The sequence below is a fragment of the Oncorhynchus mykiss genome, chromosome 17 (assembly GCF_057628025.1).
Source record: "Oncorhynchus mykiss isolate SJ-2025 chromosome 17, ASM5762802v1, whole genome shotgun sequence".
Lineage (NCBI taxonomy): Eukaryota > Metazoa > Chordata > Actinopteri > Salmoniformes > Salmonidae > Oncorhynchus > Oncorhynchus mykiss.
In genome coordinates, this window is record NC_143038.1 from 18,453,031 (window position 1) to 18,474,691 (window position 21,661).

The window sequence follows — 21,661 nt, forward strand, 5'->3', positions numbered from 1 at the left end:
ATGGGAATCATGAACTCGTTCGTGAACGACATCTTCGAGCGTATCGCCGGAGAGTCGTCTCGCCTGGCCCACTACAACAAGCGTTCCACCATCACCTCCAGGGAGATCCAGACCGCAGTGCGCCTGCTGCTCCCCGGAGAGCTGGCCAAGCACGCAGTGTCCGAGGGCACCAAGGCCGTGACCAAGTACACCAGCTCCAAGTAAACAGCCCATTTGGAGTGCTGTAGTAACCCAAAGGCTCTTTTAAGAGCCACCCAACCTGTCAGTGAAAAAAGCAAATCCATATGTGTGTGTGTGTGGAGGACATGTCAAAAAGGGGGGAGAGGGAATAAATGATGCTGACATGAACAGGGTAGGAATGTGTGCATGGTAGTATAACACAGTGAGTGGGATTCCACTCGTGCTCCGATGACTGGAGCCTGTGTAACAGTATAACTTTAGGCCGAACCAGGGACCCTCTGCACACATCATCAACAACAGTCTCAGAGCAAGTGACGTCACCGATTGAAACTAGCCGTTTCACATCCCTTACACACACCTGTACAAGAGGGAGGAGGAGAGAGAAGAAGAGGCTCCAAATCTCTCTCTCTCTAGGCCTATATCAGGGCGGACAAGCACATGGGGCGCCAGCCTCCATAGCGCCGGCCGCACAGCCAGACACCAAGACCCACAGACACAAAGACCGGCACGAGTGAGTCACGCTGCGGAGTCAAGCGAGGAAGGACTGCGAGAAGGCCACAAGCCTATCTCTCTCTCTCTCTCTCTCTCTCTCTCTCTGACACGCTTTTGAAAGAGACACACAGACAGAGAGAGAGACTACCTAGCACAAGAAAACACACAGGCTCCAAATCCAACTAATAAACTCATACTAATAAAACATCACACACACACACACACAGTGCAAGTAAGCATGTCGTTGGACAGTGTATTATTTCGTTTGCCTCCTGGACACATGACGAATACAACGTGAAACTAGTCTCAGCCAGGCCTCACAAGTGCATGTGTTTTAAGGTCCCCAAAAGAGCTCTCCTTTAAAACACCAAGGAGCACATCAGGGGACGCCAAACCATTTGATTCCCTTGCCAGACATCTCGGCTCACTCCACAATCAATGGTGCTCGCAATCGGATGCACTTTTAGGCCATTTAGGAGACAAATAGCACAGGAAAAGCAGTGCGCACCGCTCCACCCGACAGTCGAACGGTGAGGTTTTGAGCGAGTCGCAGCAAAATGCACGGGGCTTCTGCAGCCCACATGACTTTATTCTGAACGGACACAAGTCTGCTCGCTGGGCCGTTCGCTTTTGGGCCAAAAACACGGCTCCGTCGGTGACTTTTGGCCCGATATTGGCGACCAGAAAACACAAGTGAAAGAGCATTTGGCCAGCCCGGAGAAGCCGAGCTGGGTGGCTTGAGTCTACATGGTTCTCATGTCGCGTTTAAGGCCAGCCCCCTGCACGGTGTGGAGCTTCAATAGCGCAGAGCAGCGTCTACAGCAAAGTACTCCTCCTCACAGACTACCGTAGTGTTGTAAGTGTGTGTGTTTACCGGACCGAACGACAGACATGGCAGAAGTCGCACCAGCACCCGCCGCCGCCGCGCCGGCCAAGGCACCCAAGAAGAAGGCAGCAGCCAAGCCCAAGAAAGCGGGACCCAGCGTAGGCGAGCTCATCGTCAAGGCGGTGTCCGCCTCCAAGGAGAGGAGCGGCGTGTCCCTGGCCGCGCTCAAGAAGTCTCTGGCGGCAGGCGGCTACGACGTGGAGAAGAACAACTCCCGTGTCAAGATCGCCGTCAAGAGCCTCGTCACCAAGGGCACCCTGGTCCAGACCAAGGGCACCGGTGCTTCCGGCTCCTTCAAGCTCAACAAGAAGGCCGTCGAGGCAAAGAAGCCCGCCAAGAAAGCCGCAGCCCCCAAAGCTAAGAAGGTGGCCGCCAAGAAGCCCGCCGCCGCCAAGAAGCCCAAGAAGGTAGCAGCCAAGAAGGCCGTGGCCGCAAAGAAGTCCCCCAAGAAGGCCAAGAAGCCCGCTACACCCAAAAAGGCCGCAAAGAGCCCAAAGAAGGTGAAGAAGCCCGCCGCAGCGGCCAAGAAAGCGGCCAAGAGCCCCAAGAAGGCTACCAAGGCAGCGAAGCCCAAAGCCGCCAAGCCCAAGGCGGCCAAGGCCAAGAAGGCAGCCCCCAAGAAGAAGTAAACCTATTACAAACAGTGTTCTTTCTACTCGACACATGTTGTTACCACAAAAGGCTCTTTTAAGAGCCACCCACCTCTTTCCATAAAAGCGCATGTCATTCCATTCCACCTACCTACCCGTGGTGCAAAAGAAATGAAATGAATGACTTTTACGCACCACATTTTCGAGTGGCTAAATGGCTTTACATTTGTCACTCAAGAGTGCAGCACCCTCACCAGTCAACATTGTTGTGATGTGTTAGAATTGGCATGTCACATTGATCCTGATAATAAGAAGCATACATACTATAGTGGGTTGGACAGCAGCCATTGGTATTATGAGCCACTCTCGAATTGATTGATACATGTTTCAGTGATTTGAGTAGTCACTTTGGCGCTCCCGCCAACGTGAAAAAGTCACAAAAGTCGGAGGGAAACAGAGTAGCCTAGCCCTCGTCACTCTGCTGCCTGCCTGCCTGCGGGTGGGTGGGGGCGGGCTTAGGGCTGACTGCCTGTCTGTCTGTCCCTCCCTCACTCCAATTGGATAAGGCCACACCGGTCCGGTGGCCAATCGATGGCTTTTGTGGCGAGGTATAAGTAAGGCTCTCGAGGTGGCCAGCGGCTCATTCAGACTTTCTGTGACATACTGAAGCTACCAATATGAGCGGAAGAGGCAAAACCGGAGGCAAGGCCAGGGCGAAGGCAAAGACACGTTCATCCCGTGCCGGGCTCCAGTTCCCCGTGGGCCGTGTGCACAGGCTGCTGCGTAAAGGCAACTACGCCGAGCGTGTGGGCGCTGGCGCACCAGTGTACCTGGCCGCAGTGCTCGAGTACCTGACTGCTGAGATCCTGGAGTTGGCCGGAAACGCTGCCCGTGACAACAAGAAGACTCGTATCATCCCCCGTCACCTGCAGCTGGCAGTCCGTAACGACGAGGAGCTGAACAAACTGCTTGGCGGCGTGACCATCGCTCAGGGTGGTGTTCTGCCCAACATCCAGGCAGTGCTGCTCCCCAAGAAGACTGAGAAGGCCGTCAAAGCCAAGTAAAATCGCTGGTGCGGCTGCAACTTGACTACTCAACCCCCAAAGGCTCTTTTAAGAGCCAACCACCTAGCTCAACAAAAGCGCAAAGTGTCCTTTCTATGCCTGGCCAACTATTTGGCGTGTTTGTTAGATACACACACACATATACACGGCACCGTATCAAGTGCCCACATGAGGCCTAAATGAAGGATAACAACTAGTAGGCTAGAATGAGAGCATTATTGCGCGTAAAGTGTAACGTTGCTCGCGGCCCTAACAAAAGACCCAAGCGCGCCTCGGCGAGGGTGGGGGTTGCATTTTGGGGCGGCACGGAGAGGCCGAGCCTCCCGTCCAATGGGCGGCGGAGGAGGCCTCCGCAACGGGCCAATCAGGGCGGTGCGGAGATGGTGACCAATGAGCAGACGCCGCTGCCGGCTTTATAAACTTCACATAGGCATTTTGAGGCTATACTCCGACTGTGAAAGAAGGAAGCTAGCTAGCGCCATGGCCAGAACCAAGCAAACCGCTCGCAAATCCACCGGTGGCAAAGCACCCAGGAAGCAGCTCGCCACCAAGGCTGCGCGCAAGAGCGCCCCGGCCACCGGCGGCGTGAAGAAGCCTCACCGTTACAGGCCCGGCACCGTGGCTCTTAGAGAGATCCGTCGTTACCAGAAGTCCACTGAGCTGCTGATCCGCAAACTGCCTTTCCAGCGCCTGGTGCGAGAAATTGCCCAGGACTTTAAGACCGACCTGCGCTTCCAGAGTTCCGCAGTGATGGCCCTGCAGGAGGCAAGCGAGGCTTACCTGGTCGGCCTGTTCGAGGACACCAACCTGTGCGCCATCCACGCCAAGAGGGTGACCATCATGCCCAAGGACATCCAGCTGGCCCGTCGTATTCGCGGAGAGCGCGCATAAACGATGACCTGATCTCCAAAATCCCCCAAAGGCTCTTTTAAGAGCCACCTCCATATTTCAGTCAAAAAGGCACAATTGTTCCATTTGTACACGCCCCTTTCCCACCGTGTATGTTCCCTGTTCTCGAGTCACTACAGACCGTGGTTCGATTCCAGGCTGTATCACCACCGGCCGTGATTGTAAATAAGAGTTGGTTCTTAACTGACTTGAGTCGTTTCAATAACGCTCTCTATATGTGATTAGATGTATGCCTAGAGTAGAAGAGGGGAAAAATACACTAGCAGTAATGAGTGATAGTAATGATATAGGGCAAAAAGTGTCAAAAATGGTCACTATGTAGCTAAGAACAACTGACTTTGAAAGTCCCATGTTGCAGTGCCGCTGATGAGAGGGGAAAAGTTTACCGTGGAGCACGGAGGCCATCTAGTGGTTAAACGCGGGTACTGTCAGCGTGTGAGCACGTCATAGTGGCTCCCTATTGGTATTTGATCTTCAGGCCAGCGTTTCCCAAACTCGGTCCTCGGGTCCCCAAGTGGGGCACGTTGTGTTTTTTCGATTCCAATTGCTCTTGGAATGAGTCTGTCTATTCCTTTGTGAAAATGGCCATTCAATGATTTCTGGGCCATGTGACATTCCTCGATGGCCCCAAAAATCCATGTTTTGATCCGATCATTACAACGTTAGCTGTGTGCACCCCATAATTCATGCGACTGACTAAGCTATTGAAAGTAAAATGATATATCTCTGTCCGGCGCAAGTGAAAGGTGGTCGAAAAAAATTGTTACCAACGTTGTGGTTGAAGGTACAGGAAATGTTGTAGGCCACCAAATTAGACGTGATATTATTAAGTCGCCCTTCTGTGCTTGTTTGTGTGCGTGCATAGGTAAGTTGTTTCGATATGGTGGAATAAATGGAGAAATGAAAGGAATGTATTTAGTGGGATGAATTCAGTGTGCGATTGAATATTCCAATGCCATACCCATTGATAGGCCTTTAGACTAGATCCGAGATCCCTTAAGAGAAAAGGTATCAGGACAGCAGGAATCAATAGATGTAATCGTCAAGGGCTTGCAAAACAGCTGTTACGAAGCTGCCGGGATGATTGCCCTATTAGTAGTTGACCAATTACAGAATAGCAATCACCAATGCAGGCAGGTACGTGGTGATTGCTGCATTGGCTTCGTAAATAGGCTTCATAGGAACTAAATGGCTCAGCACATGACACCTTCACAGTGCAGAATATTTGATACTATTGACTCCGGTTGAGTAGAGTCGTGTGTCTTTGGCGTGATTTGAAGTCGACTTCTGATGTGGGATTTAGTTCATTTTTCAAAGAAGATTTGCTGACGAATCGAAACCCCTTGACCAAATGATACGACAAAGTAAAGGCCCTAAATACAGGCTGCCAGTTAAATGCAGCAATGACACGGCTAAAGTGTGTCATTGCAGGACAAAAGAGCAGGAATTGTCTGCTGTTGCATCTTCACTCATGAGACAGGTAATAGGGGAGCTCCGTGGTGCTGAAAAGGACAGCGCCCCTGGCCATTTGCCAAGGCCTATTTCCCGTTGGAGGGATTTTTGACATGCTATAGGCACAGTTCAGTACACCCCTCACCCCTATCCTGTAATTGGTCCCAGAATCATCCACTTGATTCCCGACCACCAACCGATTGTCGGGGTGCATTGGTGTAAAATGTGGTCGTCGAGATCAGGTTCTATGGCATCTGTACCTTTTTTTGGAGCTACCTACACCAGTAGGGGAGCTTACAGATAAAGAGTGCACTAGGCTAGAGAGAAAAGTAGCATTCCGTTTTTCATTTTCTCTCTTTTGATACTTGAGAAACATAGATTCACATGACGTCCAAATCTGCAAGAGACAAAAGCAGCAGAAAATCAGCAGGTGAAGAAAAGGGTTAAGTGAATATGATTTAAGAGCAGTCAAATGAAGTAATAGTGACATAGATTGTAAGAAATGAAATGTACCATGTGAACATTGCATTGTGGCTTTAGAAGAGCATGTATTTGTAGATGAATGACAGATTAGGTTTGGTGACAAAGTAACTGTATAATTTGAGGTACTCTACATGAGCATGTGTTTGCCTATTTGATGATCTGTTGTAGTTAATGTTTGATTTTGAGCACATACTTGTTGTGACAATTGCATCAGGTTGAGGGAGAAATGGTCTGTGTGGCCATTGTGAGTGGCACTTCTGATCCAGCAGGTGGTGTTAAGATCCCTCCCTATGTGGCTTTGAATGATGAGCCAGTGTTGGCAAAATGACTTGTGGTCCAGCGGGTGGCGGTGAAATGCCTCCCTATCTATATGACTTGCCCTATTCCTTTGACATTGTTCACTTGATTGGAGATGATTCCGGTCTTCTTCATGAGCACTCCTGCATGTCTTCCTTCCTGTCTTGCCATGTGGGTTCCACGGAGGTGTGTGTTTTTGTTAGATATCACTGGGCACATTCCTAACGTGGAGGTGGTTTGCATAGCTCATGTCATGTGGATATATAAAGTATTGTATTGTAAGGTATGTTAGTCTACGGACGGTCTGACATTGCTCGTCCATATATTGATGTATTCCAATTGCATTTGTGTGTATTGTGTGGAATGTTGGAACATGGTTAGATATTACTTGTTAGACTTGACTGTGCTGTTGGAGCTAGTAACACAAGCATTTCCGACATCTGCTAAACAGGTGTATGTATATCTCTCTAGTCACCCCCAAAACCAATTCTTTCTTTGGCCGCCTCTCCTTCCAGTTCTCTGCTGCCAATGACTGGAACGAACTACAAAAATCTCTGAAACTGGAAACACTTATCTCCCTCACTAGCTTTAAGCACCAACTGTCAGAGCAGCTCACAGATTACTGCACCTGTACATAGCCCACCTATAATTTAGGCCAAACAACTACCTCTTTCCCTACTGTATTTAATGAATTTATTTATTTTGCTCCTTTGCACCCCATTATTTTTATTTCTACTTTGCACATTTCTTCCATTGCAAATGTACCATTCCGGTGTTTTACTTGCTATATTGTATTTACTTTGCCACCATGGCCTTTTTTTGCCTTTACCTCCCTTATCTCACCTCATTTGCTCACATCGTATATAGACTTGTTTATACTGTATTATTGACTGTATGTTTGTTTTACTCCATGTGTAAGTCTGTGTCGTTGTATGTGTCGAAGTGCTTTGCTTTATCTTGGCCAGGTCGCAATTGTAAATGAGAACTTGTTCTCAACTTGCCTACCTGGTTAAATAAAGGTGAAATAAAAAAAAGAATAAACAAATAAATGTGTCTATTTGATTAGGATTAGGACTTTTCCTCTATGTGTCGCACTTCCATTTCCACTTTATGTCCCCGTTAGGGAGCTGTCATTTATGCTGCAGGCTAATTACTACCAATGTCATTGTGGTCCAAGTTCAACTCCTAGCCTATAGGGTGTGGTAACAGGCCCTCTGTTATTTGTTGTTGTACTCTGCATGTGAAGTATCTGCACTGCAGCCTATAGAGGAACTAAGCCCTTGATAATAGGGGAACGTAAGCTGTTGAACACAAACTCCCAGTCCTATGATGTTGCTCTGTGAAGGAGGTTAGCTTTTCAGCATTCAATTCCTGGCAGCCTTCTTCTCCCTGGTTGATTTGTGAATGTGAGTGATTCGAGAATGTTTGGCTTGGGTATCCAAGGTGTTTGAGATTGTTGAGGACCAGTGTTCCGAGGGGCTGACTGTGACATCATAAAGCGGAATGTAGTTAGCGTGCTGTTTGAGGGATTCCAATTCAGTCCGTTGCGGCCTTCCAGGCAGTGCAGTTGTGCTTCAAGTGTGCTCTCTGTGTGATGACTTGTTGTGCCTACACGGAGTACAGCTACGAACGGACGTGGCATTTGGGGTAAGCCTAAGCCTTTTCGTAACCTTAACCTATTTCTTCTAACTTGCTATGACAAAGTGCTTTGATGACACTAGTTGCATCCCAGCTAGTTGAACGCTTGTCAGTCGTTCTCCTAAAAGGCAACCTCTGTTGCTCGATGTACTAAACCGAGGGCCGGCAGCCACTAAGTACATGTAAGAGACAATTGTGGCAACAATAAGTTGTAAGATGATACCTAGTCACATCTGAGATGTGAATCAACTGCACCGATTGGTCAATCGCCAGTATGTGCCCTTGGGCCTCATTTGTCCCCTTTGAAATGACCTGTTGAGATCATTCAATGCAACATCTGAGGCTCTCTGGCCTATAAAGGATCCACCTCATACCACTATTTCCGTAATATAAGGCTATGTTATTGTTTTTTGAAAAAAGTACCATACAATATTTGCACATCCCTATCACCTCTGTACGCATAGGAAAATGATCCCTTTATTGTGTGTGTGTTGGGTGGGTGTCTGAGGAATGTTTTACTGCATTTCAGCTTGCAGAGGTATCACCACCCGTCCCATGGCCACCTGGATCATGTCTAGGGAAGAAAAAGAAGAATGACGTTATTACATGGCCTTCAAGAGCTACATGACTGCTGAGGTGACATTACGGACCCCTTAGGATTTGTGGCATTCCTTGTGTATTTGTTTCCCGTTTGTGCCACTTCGTTTCTCCTTTGTACTTGTGACACTATTTGAGGTTTTTAACGCCTATCTCTATTAGGTGTGACTGGCAACTGCAGTGGGTTGAATCCTACTAGTTCAGTGTTTCCCAACTCCAGGCAGGGGTAGAGTAGGCATTTTTGTTGAAGCCCTGGAGAGGCACAGCTGATTGAAAGAGTTGAATCAGGCGCAACAACAACAACAACAACAAGAACAACACCAATCAATGTGAAGAGTGGGACATCACAGTTGGGCCTTGTGTTCAACATAGCTCAGTATTTGAGTGTGTTTCCCGCGCATGCAAGTAGCTTTGATTTCTTCTTCCTCCATAGTTCCCTAGAACGAACGCCCTCCCCTTTGCAGCAGAGGCCAGGCAAAAGCGCGCGCTTTCTGTGCCACTGGCTTCAATCAGGTCCACCAAACGCAGATAATAAGAGCACCGAGCACCGAAAATTACGTCATTAATTCACTTGAACTCAGCTAGTGAACACACGATGTCTGGAAGAGGTAAAGGCGGCAAGGGACTCGGAAAAGGAGGCGCCAAGCGTCACCGTAAGGTTCTCCGCGATAACATCCAGGGAATCACCAAGCCCGCCATTCGCCGTCTGGCTCGCCGTGGCGGCGTGAAGCGTATCTCCGGGCTGATCTACGAGGAGACCCGCGGTGTCCTGAAGGTGTTCCTTGAGAACGTGATCCGTGACGCCGTCACCTACACCGAGCACGCCAAGAGGAAGACCGTTACGGCCATGGACGTGGTCTACGCTCTGAAACGCCAGGGACGCACCCTGTACGGTTTCGGCGGTTAAACGCACTCTTCTCGGAACGTCAACATCCCGACTTGAACCCAAAGGCTCTTTTAAGAGCCACCCACATCCGCTTCAAAAGGGTCAAATCCATTATCGTAGGAAACCATGAGCCACTCTTGAGTGGACAGGGAGGGAGTATTCGTGACAGGAGGCTATGTTCAGTGCAGGCTTTGCGTACAGTCGTATTAAACCATGAGCCACTCTTGAGTGGACAGGGAGGGAGTATTCGTGACAGGAGGCTATGTTCAGTGCAGGCTTTGCGTACAGTCGTATTAAACCATGAGCCACTCTTGAGTGGACAGGGAGGGAGTATTCGTGACAGGAGGCTATGTTCAGTGCAGGCTTTGCGTACAGTCGTATTACTGAGGCACCACGGCTGGGAAATCCCCACCAAGTACCAAAAAGGGGGGCCTTATTTCTAGCCATTGTAGGACTTTTTGTCCACGGCCGGCGAATTAGCTTAGCTTCGTCTTCATAAGAGGGAAAGGGCTCTCCACCCCCTCATTCGTTTGTGAGAAGCAGCGAGACATCAGCATCATGCCCGAGCCAGCAAAGTCCGCGCCCAAGAAGGGCTCCAAGAAAGCCGTCACCAAGACCGCAGGGAAAGGCGGCAAGAAACGCCGAAAGTCGAGGAAGGAGAGCTACGCCATTTACGTGTACAAAGTCCTGAAGCAGGTCCACCCCGATACCGGCATCTCCTCCAAGGCCATGGGAATCATGAACTCGTTCGTGAACGACATCTTCGAGCGTATCGCCGGAGAGTCGTCTCGCCTGGCCCACTACAACAAGCGTTCCACCATCACCTCCAGGGAGATCCAGACCGCAGTGCGCCTGCTGCTCCCCGGAGAGCTGGCCAAGCACGCAGTGTCCGAGGGCACCAAGGCCGTGACCAAGTACACCAGCTCCAAGTAAACAGCCCATTTGGAGTGCTGTAGTAACCCAAAGGCTCTTTTAAGAGCCACCCAACCTGTCAGTGAAAAAAGCAAATCCATATGTGTGTGTGTGTGGAGGACATGTCAAAAAGGGGGGAGAGGGAATAAATGATGCTGACATGAACAGGGTAGGAATGTGTGCATGGTAGTATAACACAGTGAGTGGGATTCCACTCGTGCTCCGATGACTGGAGCCTGTGTAACAGTATAACTTTAGGCCGAACCAGGGACCCTCTGCACACATCATCAACAACAGTCTCAGAGCAAGTGACGTCACCGATTGAAACTAGCCGTTTCACATCCCTTACACACACCTGTACAAGAGGGAGGAGGAGAGAGAAGAAGAGGCTCCAAATCTCTCTCTCTCTAGGCCTATATCAGGGCGGACAAGCACATGGGGCGCCAGCCTCCATAGCGCCGGCCGCACAGCCAGACACCAAGACCCACAGACACAAAGACCGGCACGAGTGAGTCACGCTGCGGAGTCAAGCGAGGAAGGACTGCGAGAAGGCCACAAGCCTATCTCTCTCTCTCTCTCTCTCTCTCTCTGACACGCTTTTGAAAGAGACACACAGACAGAGAGAGAGACTACCTAGCACAAGAAAACACACAGGCTCCAAATCCAACTAATAAACTCATACTAATAAAACATCACACACACACACACACACACAGTGCAAGTAAGCATGTCGTTGGACAGTGTATTATTTCGTTTGCCTCCTGGACACATGACGAATACAACGTGAAACTAGTCTCAGCCAGGCCTCACAAGTGCATGTGTTTTAAGGTCCCCAAAAGAGCTCTCCTTTAAAACACCAAGGAGCACATCAGGGGACGCCAAACCATTTGATTCCCTTGCCAGACATCTCGGCTCACTCCACAATCAATGGTGCTCGCAATCGGATGCACTTTTAGGCCATTTAGGAGACAAATAGCACAGGAAAAGCAGTGCGCACCGCTCCACCCGACAGTCGAACGGTGAGGTTTTGAGCGAGTCGCAGCAAAATGCACGGGGCTTCTGCAGCCCACATGACTTTATTCTGAACGGACACAAGTCTGCTCGCTGGGCCGTTCGCTTTTGGGCCAAAAACACGGCTCCGTCGGTGACTTTTGGCCCGATATTGGCGACCAGAAAACACAAGTGAAAGAGCATTTGGCCAGCCCGGAGAAGCCGAGCTGGGTGGCTTGAGTCTACATGGTTCTCATGTCGCGTTTAAGGCCAGCCCCCTGCACGGTGTGGAGCTTCAATAGCGCAGAGCAGCGTCTACAGCAAAGTACTCCTCCTCAAAGACTACCGTAGTGTTGTAAGTGTGTGTGTTTACCGGACCGAACGACAGACATGGCAGAAGTCGCACCAGCACCCGCCGCCGCCGCGCCGGCCAAGGCACCCAAGAAGAAGGCAGCAGCCAAGCCCAAGAAAGCGGGACCCAGCGTAGGCGAGCTCATCGTCAAGGCGGTGTCCGCCTCCAAGGAGAGGAGCGGCGTGTCCCTGGCCGCGCTCAAGAAGTCTCTGGCGGCAGGCGGCTACGACGTGGAGAAGAACAACTCCCGTGTCAAGATCGCCGTCAAGAGCCTCGTCACCAAGGGCACCCTGGTCCAGACCAAGGGCACCGGTGCTTCCGGCTCCTTCAAGCTCAACAAGAAGGCCGTCGAGGCAAAGAAGCCCGCCAAGAAAGCCGCAGCCCCCAAAGCTAAGAAGGTGGCCGCCAAGAAGCCCGCCGCCGCCAAGAAGCCCAAGAAGGTAGCAGCCAAGAAGGCCGTGGCCGCAAAGAAGTCCCCCAAGAAGGCCAAGAAGCCCGCTACACCCAAAAAGGCCGCCAAGAGCCCAAAGAAGGTGAAGAAGCCCGCCGCAGCGGCCAAGAAAGCGGCCAAGAGCCCCAAGAAGGCTACCAAGGCAGCGAAGCCCAAAGCCGCCAAGCCCAAGGCGGCCAAGGCCAAGAAGGCAGCCCCCAAGAAGAAGTAAACCTATTACAAACAGTGTTCTTTCTACTCGACACATGTTGTTACCACAAAAGGCTCTTTTAAGAGCCACCCACCTCTTTCCATAAAAGCGCATGTCATTCCATTCCACCTACCTACCCGTGGTGCAAAAGAAATGAAATGAATGACTTTTACGCACCACATTTTCGAGTGGCTAAATGGCTTTACATTTGTCACTCAAGAGTGCAGCACCCTCACCAGTCAACATTGTTGTGATGTGTTAGAATTGGCATGTCACATTGATCCTGATAATAAGAAGCATACATACTATAGTGGGTTGGACAGCAGCCATTGGTATTATGAGCCACTCTCGAATTGATTGATACATGTTTCAGTGATTTGAGTAGTCACTTTGGCGCTCCCGCCAACGTGAAAAAGTCACAAAAGTCGGAGGGAAACAGAGTAGCCTAGCCCTCGTCACTCTGCTGCCTGCCTGCCTGCGGGTGGGTGGGGGCGGGCTTAGGGCTGACTGCCTGTCTGTCTGTCCCTCCCTCACTCCAATTGGATAAGGCCACACCGGTCCGGTGGCCAATCGATGGCTTTTGTGGCGAGGTATAAGTAAGGCTCTCGAGGTGGCCAGCGGCTCATTCAGACTTTCTGTGACATACTGAAGCTACCAATATGAGCGGAAGAGGCAAAACCGGAGGCAAGGCCAGGGCGAAGGCAAAGACCCTGTTGCAGTGCCGCTGATGAGAGGGGAAAAGTTTACCGTGGAGCACGGAGGCCATCTAGTGGTTAAACGCGGGTACTGTCAGCGTGTGAGCACGTCATAGTGGCTCCCTATTGGTATTTGATCTTCAGGCCAGCGTTTCCCAAACTCGGTCCTCGGGTCCCCAAGTGGGGCACGTTGTGTTTTTTCGATTCCAATTGCTCTTGGAATGAGTCTGTCTATTCCTTTGTGAAAATGGCCATTCAATGATTTCTGGGCCATGTGACATTCCTCGATGGCCCCAAAAATCCATGTTTTGATCCGATCATTACAACGTTAGCTGTGTGCACCCCATAATTCATGCGACTGACTAAGCTATTGAAAGTAAAATGATATATCTCTGTCCGGCGCAAGTGAAAGGTGGTCGAAAAAAATTGTTACCAACGTTGTGGTTGAAGGTACAGGAAATGTTGTAGGCCACCAAATTAGACGTGATATTATTAAGTCGCCCTTCTGTGCTTGTTTGTGTGCGTGCATAGGTAAGTTGTTTCGATATGGTGGAATAAATGGAGAAATGAAAGGAATGTATTTAGTGGGATGAATTCAGTGTGCGATTGAATATTCCAATGCCATACCCATTGATAGGCCTTTAGACTAGATCCGAGATCCCTTAAGAGAAAAGGTATCAGGACAGCAGGAATCAATAGATGTAATCGTCAAGGGCTTGCAAAACAGCTGTTACGAAGCTGCCGGGATGATTGCCCTATTAGTAGTTGACCAATTACAGAATAGCAATCACCAATGCAGGCAGGTACGTGGTGATTGCTGCATTGGCTTCGTAAATAGGCTTCATAGGAACTAAATGGCTCAGCACATGACACCTTCACAGTGCAGAATATTTGATACTATTGACTCCGGTTGAGTAGAGTCGTGTGTCTTTGGCGTGATTTGAAGTCGACTTCTGATGTGGGATTTAGTTCATTTTTCAAAGAAGATTTGCTGACGAATCGAAACCCCTTGACCAAATGATACGACAAAGTAAAGGCCCTAAATACAGGCTGCCAGTTAAATGCAGCAATGACACGGCTAAAGTGTGTCATTGCAGGACAAAAGAGCAGGAATTGTCTGCTGTTGCATCTTCACTCATGAGACAGGTAATAGGGGAGCTCCGTGGTGCTGAAAAGGACAGCGCCCCTGGCCATTTGCCAAGGCCTATTTCCCGTTGGAGGGATTTTTGACATGCTATAGGCACAGTTCAGTACACCCCTCACCCCTATCCTGTAATTGGTCCCAGAATCATCCACTTGATTCCCGACCACCAACCGATTGTCGGGGTGCATTGGTGTAAAATGTGGTCGTCGAGATCAGGTTCTATGGCATCTGTACCTTTTTTTGGAGCTACCTACACCAGTAGGGGAGCTTACAGATAAAGAGTGCACTAGGCTAGAGAGAAAAGTAGCATTCCGTTTTTCATTTTCTCTCTTTTGATACTTGAGAAACATAGATTCACATGACGTCCAAATCTGCAAGAGACAAAAGCAGCAGAAAATCAGCAGGTGAAGAAAAGGGTTAAGTGAATATGATTTAAGAGCAGTCAAATGAAGTAATAGTGACATAGATTGTAAGAAATGAAATGTACCATGTGAACATTGCATTGTGGCTTTAGAAGAGCATGTATTTGTAGATGAATGACAGATTAGGTTTGGTGACAAAGTAACTGTATAATTTGAGGTACTCTACATGAGCATGTGTTTGCCTATTTGATGATCTGTTGTAGTTAATGTTTGATTTTGAGCACATACTTGTTGTGACAATTGCATCAGGTTGAGGGAGAAATGGTCTGTGTGGCCATTGTGAGTGGCACTTCTGATCCAGCAGGTGGTGTTAAGATCCCTCCCTATGTGGCTTTGAATGATGAGCCAGTGTTGGCAAAATGACTTGTGGTCCAGCGGGTGGCGGTGAAATGCCTCCCTATCTATATGACTTGCCCTATTCCTTTGACATTGTTCACTTGATTGGAGATGATTCCGGTCTTCTTCATGAGCACTCCTGCATGTCTTCCTTCCTGTCTTGCCATGTGGGTTCCACGGAGGTGTGTGTTTTTGTTAGATATCACTGGGCACATTCCTAACGTGGAGGTGGTTTGCATAGCTCATGTCATGTGGATATATAAAGTATTGTATTGTAAGGTATGTTAGTCTACGGACGGTCTGACATTGCTCGTCCATATATTGATGTATTCCAATTGCATTTGGGTGTATTGTGTGGAATGTTGGAACATGGTTAGATATTACTTGTTAGACTTGACTGTGCTGTTGGAGCTAGTAACACAAGCATTTCCGACATCTGCTAAACAGGTGTATGTATATCTCTCTAGTCACCCCCAAAACCAATTCTTTCTTTGGCCGCCTCTCCTTCCAGTTCTCTGCTGCCAATGACTGGAACGAACTACAAAAATCTCTGAAACTGGAAACACTTATCTCCCTCACTAGCTTTAAGCACCAACTGTCAGAGCAGCTCACAGATTACTGCACCTGTACATAGCCCACCTATAATTTAGGCCAAACAACTACCTCTTTCCCTACTGTATTTAATGAATTTATTTATTTTGCTCCTTTGCACCCCATTATTTTTATTTCTACTTTGCACATTTCTTCCATTGCAAATGTACCATTCCGGTGTTTTACTTGCTATATTGTATTTACTTTGCCACCATGGCCTTTTTTTGCCTTTACCTCCCTTATCTCACCTCATTTGCTCACATCGTATATAGACTTGTTTATACTGTATTATTGACTGTATGTTTGTTTTACTCCATGTGTAAGTCTGTGTCGTTGTATGTGTCGAAGTGCTTTGCTTTATCTTGGCCAGGTCGCAATTGTAAATGAGAACTTGTTCTCAACTTGCCTACCTGGTTAAATAAAGGTGAAATAAAAAAAAGAATAAACAAATAAATGTGTCTATTTGATTAGGATTAGGACTTTTCCTCTATGTGTCGCACTTCCATTTCCACTTTATGTCCCCGTTAGGGAGCTGTCATTTATGCTGCAGGCTAATTACTACCAATGTCATTGTGGTCCAAGTTCAACTCCTAGCCTATAGGGTGTGGTAACAGGCCCTCTGTTATTTGTTGTTGTACTCTGCATGTGAAGTATCTGCACTGCAGCCTATAGAGGAACTAAGCCCTTGATAATAGGGGAACGTAAGCTGTTGAACACAAACTCCCAGTCCTATGATGTTGCTCTGTGAAGGAGGTTAGCTTTTCAGCATTCAATTCCTGGCAGCCTTCTTCTCCCTGGTTGATTTGTGAATGTGAGTGATTCGAGAATGTTTGGCTTGGGTATCCAAGGTGTTTGAGATTGTTGAGGACCAGTGTTCCGAGGGGCTGACTGTGACATCATAAAGCGGAATGTAGTTAGCGTGCTGTTTGAGGGATTCCAATTCAGTCCGTTGCGGCCTTCCAGGCAGTGCAGTTGTGCTTCAAGTGTGCTCTCTGTGTGATGACTTGTTGTGCCTACACGGAGTACAGCTACGAACGGACGTGGCATTTGGGGTAAGCCTAAGCCTTTTCGTAACCTTAACCTATTTCTTCTAACTTGCTATGACAAAGTGCTTTGATGACACTAGTTGCATCCCAGCTAGTTGAACGCTTGTCAGTCGTTCTCCTAAAAGGCAACCTCTGTTGCTCGATGTACTAAACCGAGGGCCGGCAGCCACTAAGTACATGTAAGAGACAATTGTGGCAACAATAAGTTGTAAGATGATACCTAGTCACATCTGAGATGTGAATCAACTGCACCGATTGGTCAATCGCCAGTATGTGCCCTTGGGCCTCATTTGTCCCCTTTGAAATGACCTGTTGAGATCATTCAATGCAACATCTGAGGCTCTCTGGCCTATAAAGGATCCACCTCATACCACTATTTCCGTAATATAAGGCTATGTTATTGTTTTTTGAAAAAAGTACCATACAATATTTGCACATCCCTATCACCTCTGTACGCATAGGAAAATGATCCCTTTATTGTGTGTGTGTTGGGTGGGTGTCTGAGGAATGTTTTACTGCATTTCAGCTTGCAGAGGTATCACCACCCGTCCCATGGCCACCTGGATCATGTCTAGGGAAGAAAAAGAAGAATGACGTTATTACATGGCCTTCAAGAGCTACATGACTGCTGAGGTGACATTACGGACCCCTTAGGATTTGTGGCATTCCTTGTGTATTTGTTTCCCGTTTGTGCCACTTCGTTTCTCCTTTGTACTTGTGACACTATTTGAGGTTTTTAACGCCTATCTCTATTAGGTGTGACTGGCAACTGCAGTGGGTTGAATCCTACTAGTTCAGTGTTTCCCAACTCCAGGCAGGGGTAGAGTAGGCATTTTTGTTGAAGCCCTGGAGAGGCACAGCTGATTGAAAGAGTTGAATCAGGCGCAACAACAACAACAACAACAAGAACAACACCAATCAATGTGAAGAGTGGGACATCACAGTTGGGCCTTGTGTTCAACATAGCTCAGTATTTGAGTGTGTTTCCCGCGCATGCAAGTAGCTTTGATTTCTTCTTCCTCCATAGTTCCCTAGAACGAACGCCCTCCCCTTTGCAGCAGAGGCCAGGCAAAAGCGCGCGCTTTCTGTGCCACTGGCTTCAATCAGGTCCACCAAACGCAGATAATAAGAGCACCGAGCAACGAAAATTACGTCATTAATTCACTTGAACTCAGCTAGTGAACACACGATGTCTGGAAGAGGTAAAGGCGGCAAGGGACTCGGAAAAGGAGGCGCCAAGCGTCACCGTAAGGTTCTCCGCGATAACATCCAGGGAATCACCAAGCCCGCCATTCGCCGTCTGGCTCGCCGTGGCGGCGTGAAGCGTATCTCCGGGCTGATCTACGAGGAGACCCGCGGTGTCCTGAAGGTGTTCCTTGAGAACGTGATCCGTGACGCCGTCACCTACACCGAGCACGCCAAGAGGAAGACCGTTACGGCCATGGACGTGGTCTACGCTCTGAAACGCCAGGGACGCACCCTGTACGGTTTCGGCGGTTAAACGCACTCTTCTCGGAACGTCAACATCCCGACTTGAACCCAAAGGCTCTTTTAAGAGCCACCCACATCCGCTTCAAAAGGGTCAAATCCATTATCGTAGGAAACCATGAGCCACTCTTGAGTGGACAGGGAGGGAGTATTCGTGACAGGAGGCTATGTTCAGTGCAGGCTTTGCGTACAGTCGTATTAAACCATGAGCCACTCTTGAGTGGACAGGGAGGGAGTATTCGTGACAGGAGGCTATGTTCAGTGCAGGCTTTGCGTACAGTCGTATTACTGAGGCACCACGGCTGGGAAATCCCCACCAAGTACCAAAAAGGGGGGCCTTATTTCTAGCCATTGTAGGACTTTTTTGGAAACACACCATTCCCCACCAGTGACAGAGCATAGGCTATGGTCTTTGTTAGGGAAGCAAGCCTCTGAGTGGAAGGCTCTTATGCGCGCTCAGCTCCACTGGGCAAATGGCAGGGGCGCCTATGAGAAAGCAGGGGTGTGTCCACGGCCGGCGAATTAGCTTAGCTTCGTCTTCATAAGAGGGAAAGGGCTCTCCACCCCCTCATTCGTTTGTGAGAAGCAGCGAGACATCAGCATCATGCCCGAGCCAGCAAAGTCCGCGCCCAAGAAGGGCTCCAAGAAAGCCGTCACCAAGACCGCAGGGAAAGGCGGCAAGAAACGCCGAAAGTCGAGGAAGGAGAGCTACGCCATTTACGTGTACAAAGTCCTGAAGCAGGTCCACCCCGATACCGGCATCTCCTCCAAGGCCATGGGAATCATGAACTCGTTCGTGAACGACATCTTCGAGCGTATCGCCGGAGAGTCGTCTCGCCTGGCCCACTACAACAAGCGTTCCACCATCACCTCCAGGGAGATCCAGACCGCAGTGCGCCTGCTGCTCCCCGGAGAGCTGGCCAAGCACGCAGTGTCCGAGGGCACCAAGGCCGTGACCAAGTACACCAGCTCCAAGTAAACAGCCCATTTGGAGTGCTGTAGTAACCCAAAGGCTCTTTTAAGAGCCACCCAACCTGTCAGTGAAAAAAGCAAATCCATATGTGTGTGTGTGTGGAGGACATGTCAAAAAGGGGGGAGAGGGAATAAATGATGCTGACATGAACAGGGTAGGAATGTGTGCATGGTAGTATAACACAGTGAGTGGGATTCCACTCGTGCTCCGATGACTGGAGCCTGTGTAACAGTATAACTTTAGGCCGAACCAGGGACCCTCTGCACACATCATCAACAACAGTCTCAGAGCAAGTGACGTCACCGATTGAAACTAGCCGTTTCACATCCCTTACACACACCTGTACAAGAGGGAGGAGGAGAGAGAAGAAGAGGCTCCAAATCTCTCTCTCTCTAGGCCTATATCAGGGCGGACAAGCACATGGGGCGCCAGCCTCCATAGCGCCGGCCGCACAGCCAGACACCAAGACCCACAGACACAAAGACCGGCACGAGTGAGTCACGCTGCGGAGTCAAGCGAGGAAGGACTGCGAGAAGGCCACAAGCCTATCTCTCTCTCTCTCTCTCTCTCTCTCTGACACGCTTTTGAAAGAGACACACAGACAGAGAGAGAGACTACCTAGCACAAGAAAACACACAGGCTCCAAATCCAACTAATAAACTCATACTAATAAAACATCACACACACACACACACAGTGCAAGTAAGCATGTCGTTGGACAGTGTATTATTTCGTTTGCCTCCTGGACACATGACGAATACAACGTGAAACTAGTCTCAGCCAGGCCTCACAAGTGCATGTGTTTTAAGGTCCCCAAAAGAGCTCTCCTTTAAAACACCAAGGAGCACATCAGGGGACGCCAAACCATTTGATTCCCTTGCCAGACATCTCGGCTCACTCCACAATCAATGGTGCTCGCAATCGGATGCACTTTTAGGCCATTTAGGAGACAAATAGCACAGGAAAAGCAGTGCGCACCGCTCCACCCGACAGTCGAACGGTGAGGTTTTGAGCGAGTCGCAGCAAAATGCACGGGGCTTCTGCAGCCCACATGACTTTATTCTGAACGGACACAAGTCTGCTCGCTGGGCCGTTCGCTTTTGGGCCAAAAACACGGCTCCGTCGGTGACTTTTGGCCCGATATTGGCGACCAGAAAACACAAGTGAAAGAGCATTTGGCCAGCCCGGAGAAGCCGAGCTGGGTGGCTTGAGTCTACATGGTTCTCATGTCGCGTTTAAGGCCAGCCCCCTGCACGGTGTGGAGCTTCAATAGCGCAGAGCAGCGTCTACAGCAAAGTACTCCTCCTCACAGACTACCGTAGTGTTGTAAGTGTGTGTGTTTACCGGACCGAACGACAGACATGGCAGAAGTCGCACCAGCACCCGCCGCCGCCGCGCCGGCCAAGGCACCCAAGAAGAAGGCAGCAGCCAAGCCCAAGAAAGCGGGACCCAGCGTAGGCGAGCTCATCGTCAAGGCGGTGTCCGCCTCCAAGGAGAGGAGCGGCGTGTCCCTGGCCGCGCTCAAGAAGTCTCTGGCGGCAGGCGGCTACGACGTGGAGAAGAACAACTCCCGTGTCAAGATCGCCGTCAAGAGCCTCGTCACCAAGGGCACCCTGGTCCAGACCAAGGGCACCGGTGCTTCCGGCTCCTTCAAGCTCAACAAGAAGGCCGTCGAGGCAAAGAAGCCCGCCAAGAAAGCCGCAGCCCCCAAAGCTAAGAAGGTGGCCGCCAAGAAGCCCGCCGCCGCCAAGAAGCCCAAGAAGGTAGCAGCCAAGAAGGCCGTGGCCGCAAAGAAGTCCCCCAAGAAGGCCAAGAAGCCCGCTACACCCAAAAAGGCCGCCAAGAGCCCAAAGAAGGTGAAGAAGCCCGCCGCAGCGGCCAAGAAAGCGGCCAAGAGCCCCAAGAAGGCTACCAAGGCAGCGAAGCCCAAAGCCGCCAAGCCCAAGGCGGCCAAGGCCAAGAAGGCAGCCCCCAAGAAGAAGTAAACCTATTACAAACAGTGTTCTTTCTACTCGACACATGTTGTTACCACAAAAGGCTCTTTTAAGAGCCACCCACCTCTTTCCATAAAAGCGCATGTCATTCCATTCCACCTACCTACCCGTGGTGCAAAAGAAATGAAATGAATGACTTTTACGCACCACATTTTCGAGTGGCTAAATGGCTTTACATTTGTCACTCAAGAGTGCAGCACCCTCACCAGTCAACATTGTTGTGATGTGTTAGAATTGGCATGTCACATTGATCCTGATAATAAGAAGCATACATACTATAGTGGGTTGGACAGCAGCCATTGGTATTATGAGCCACTCTCGAATTGATTGATACATGTTTCAGTGATTTGAGTAGTCACTTTGGCGCTCCCGCCAACGTGAAAAAGTCACAAAAGTCGGAGGGAAACAGAGTAGCCTAGCCCTCGTCACTCTGCTGCCTGCCTGCCTGCGGGTGGGTGGGGGCGGGCTTAGGGCTGACTGCCTGTCTGTCTGTCCCTCCCTCACTCCAATTGGATAAGGCCACACCGGTCCGGTGGCCAATCGATGGCTTTTGTGGCGAGGTATAAGTAAGGCTCTCGAGGTGGCCAGCGGCTCATTCAGACT

The 21,661-nt window shown here is 49.6% G+C and overlaps 2 protein-coding genes across 2 annotated transcripts; both read left to right on the forward strand.

Annotated features, from left to right (window-relative positions):
- Nucleotides 1–7,679: 7,679 nt before the first annotated feature.
- Nucleotides 7,680–9,713, forward strand: LOC149975847 (histone H4). The gene has a single exon (XM_090206596.1). The coding sequence runs from the start codon at nucleotides 9,184–9,186 to the stop codon at nucleotides 9,493–9,495; it is 312 nt and encodes a 103-aa protein (XP_090062722.1). The 5' UTR covers nucleotides 7,680–9,183; the 3' UTR covers nucleotides 9,496–9,713.
- Nucleotides 9,714–17,759: 8,046 nt separating this feature from the next.
- LOC118956944 (histone H4) lies at nucleotides 17,760–18,165 on the forward strand. Its single transcript, XM_036974239.2, has one exon. It carries the CDS (start codon nucleotides 17,793–17,795, stop codon nucleotides 18,102–18,104), a length of 312 nt encoding a protein of 103 aa, XP_036830134.2. The 5' UTR covers nucleotides 17,760–17,792; the 3' UTR covers nucleotides 18,105–18,165.
- The last annotated feature ends 3,496 nt before the right edge of the window (nucleotides 18,166–21,661 follow it).

Coding starts and splice junctions, on each gene's coding strand:
- LOC149975847 (XM_090206596.1), top strand. CDS start 9,184: ATGTCTGGAAGAGGTAAAGGCGGCAAGGGACTCGGAAAAGGAGGCGCC.
- LOC118956944 (XM_036974239.2), top strand. CDS start 17,793: ATGTCTGGAAGAGGTAAAGGCGGCAAGGGACTCGGAAAAGGAGGCGCC.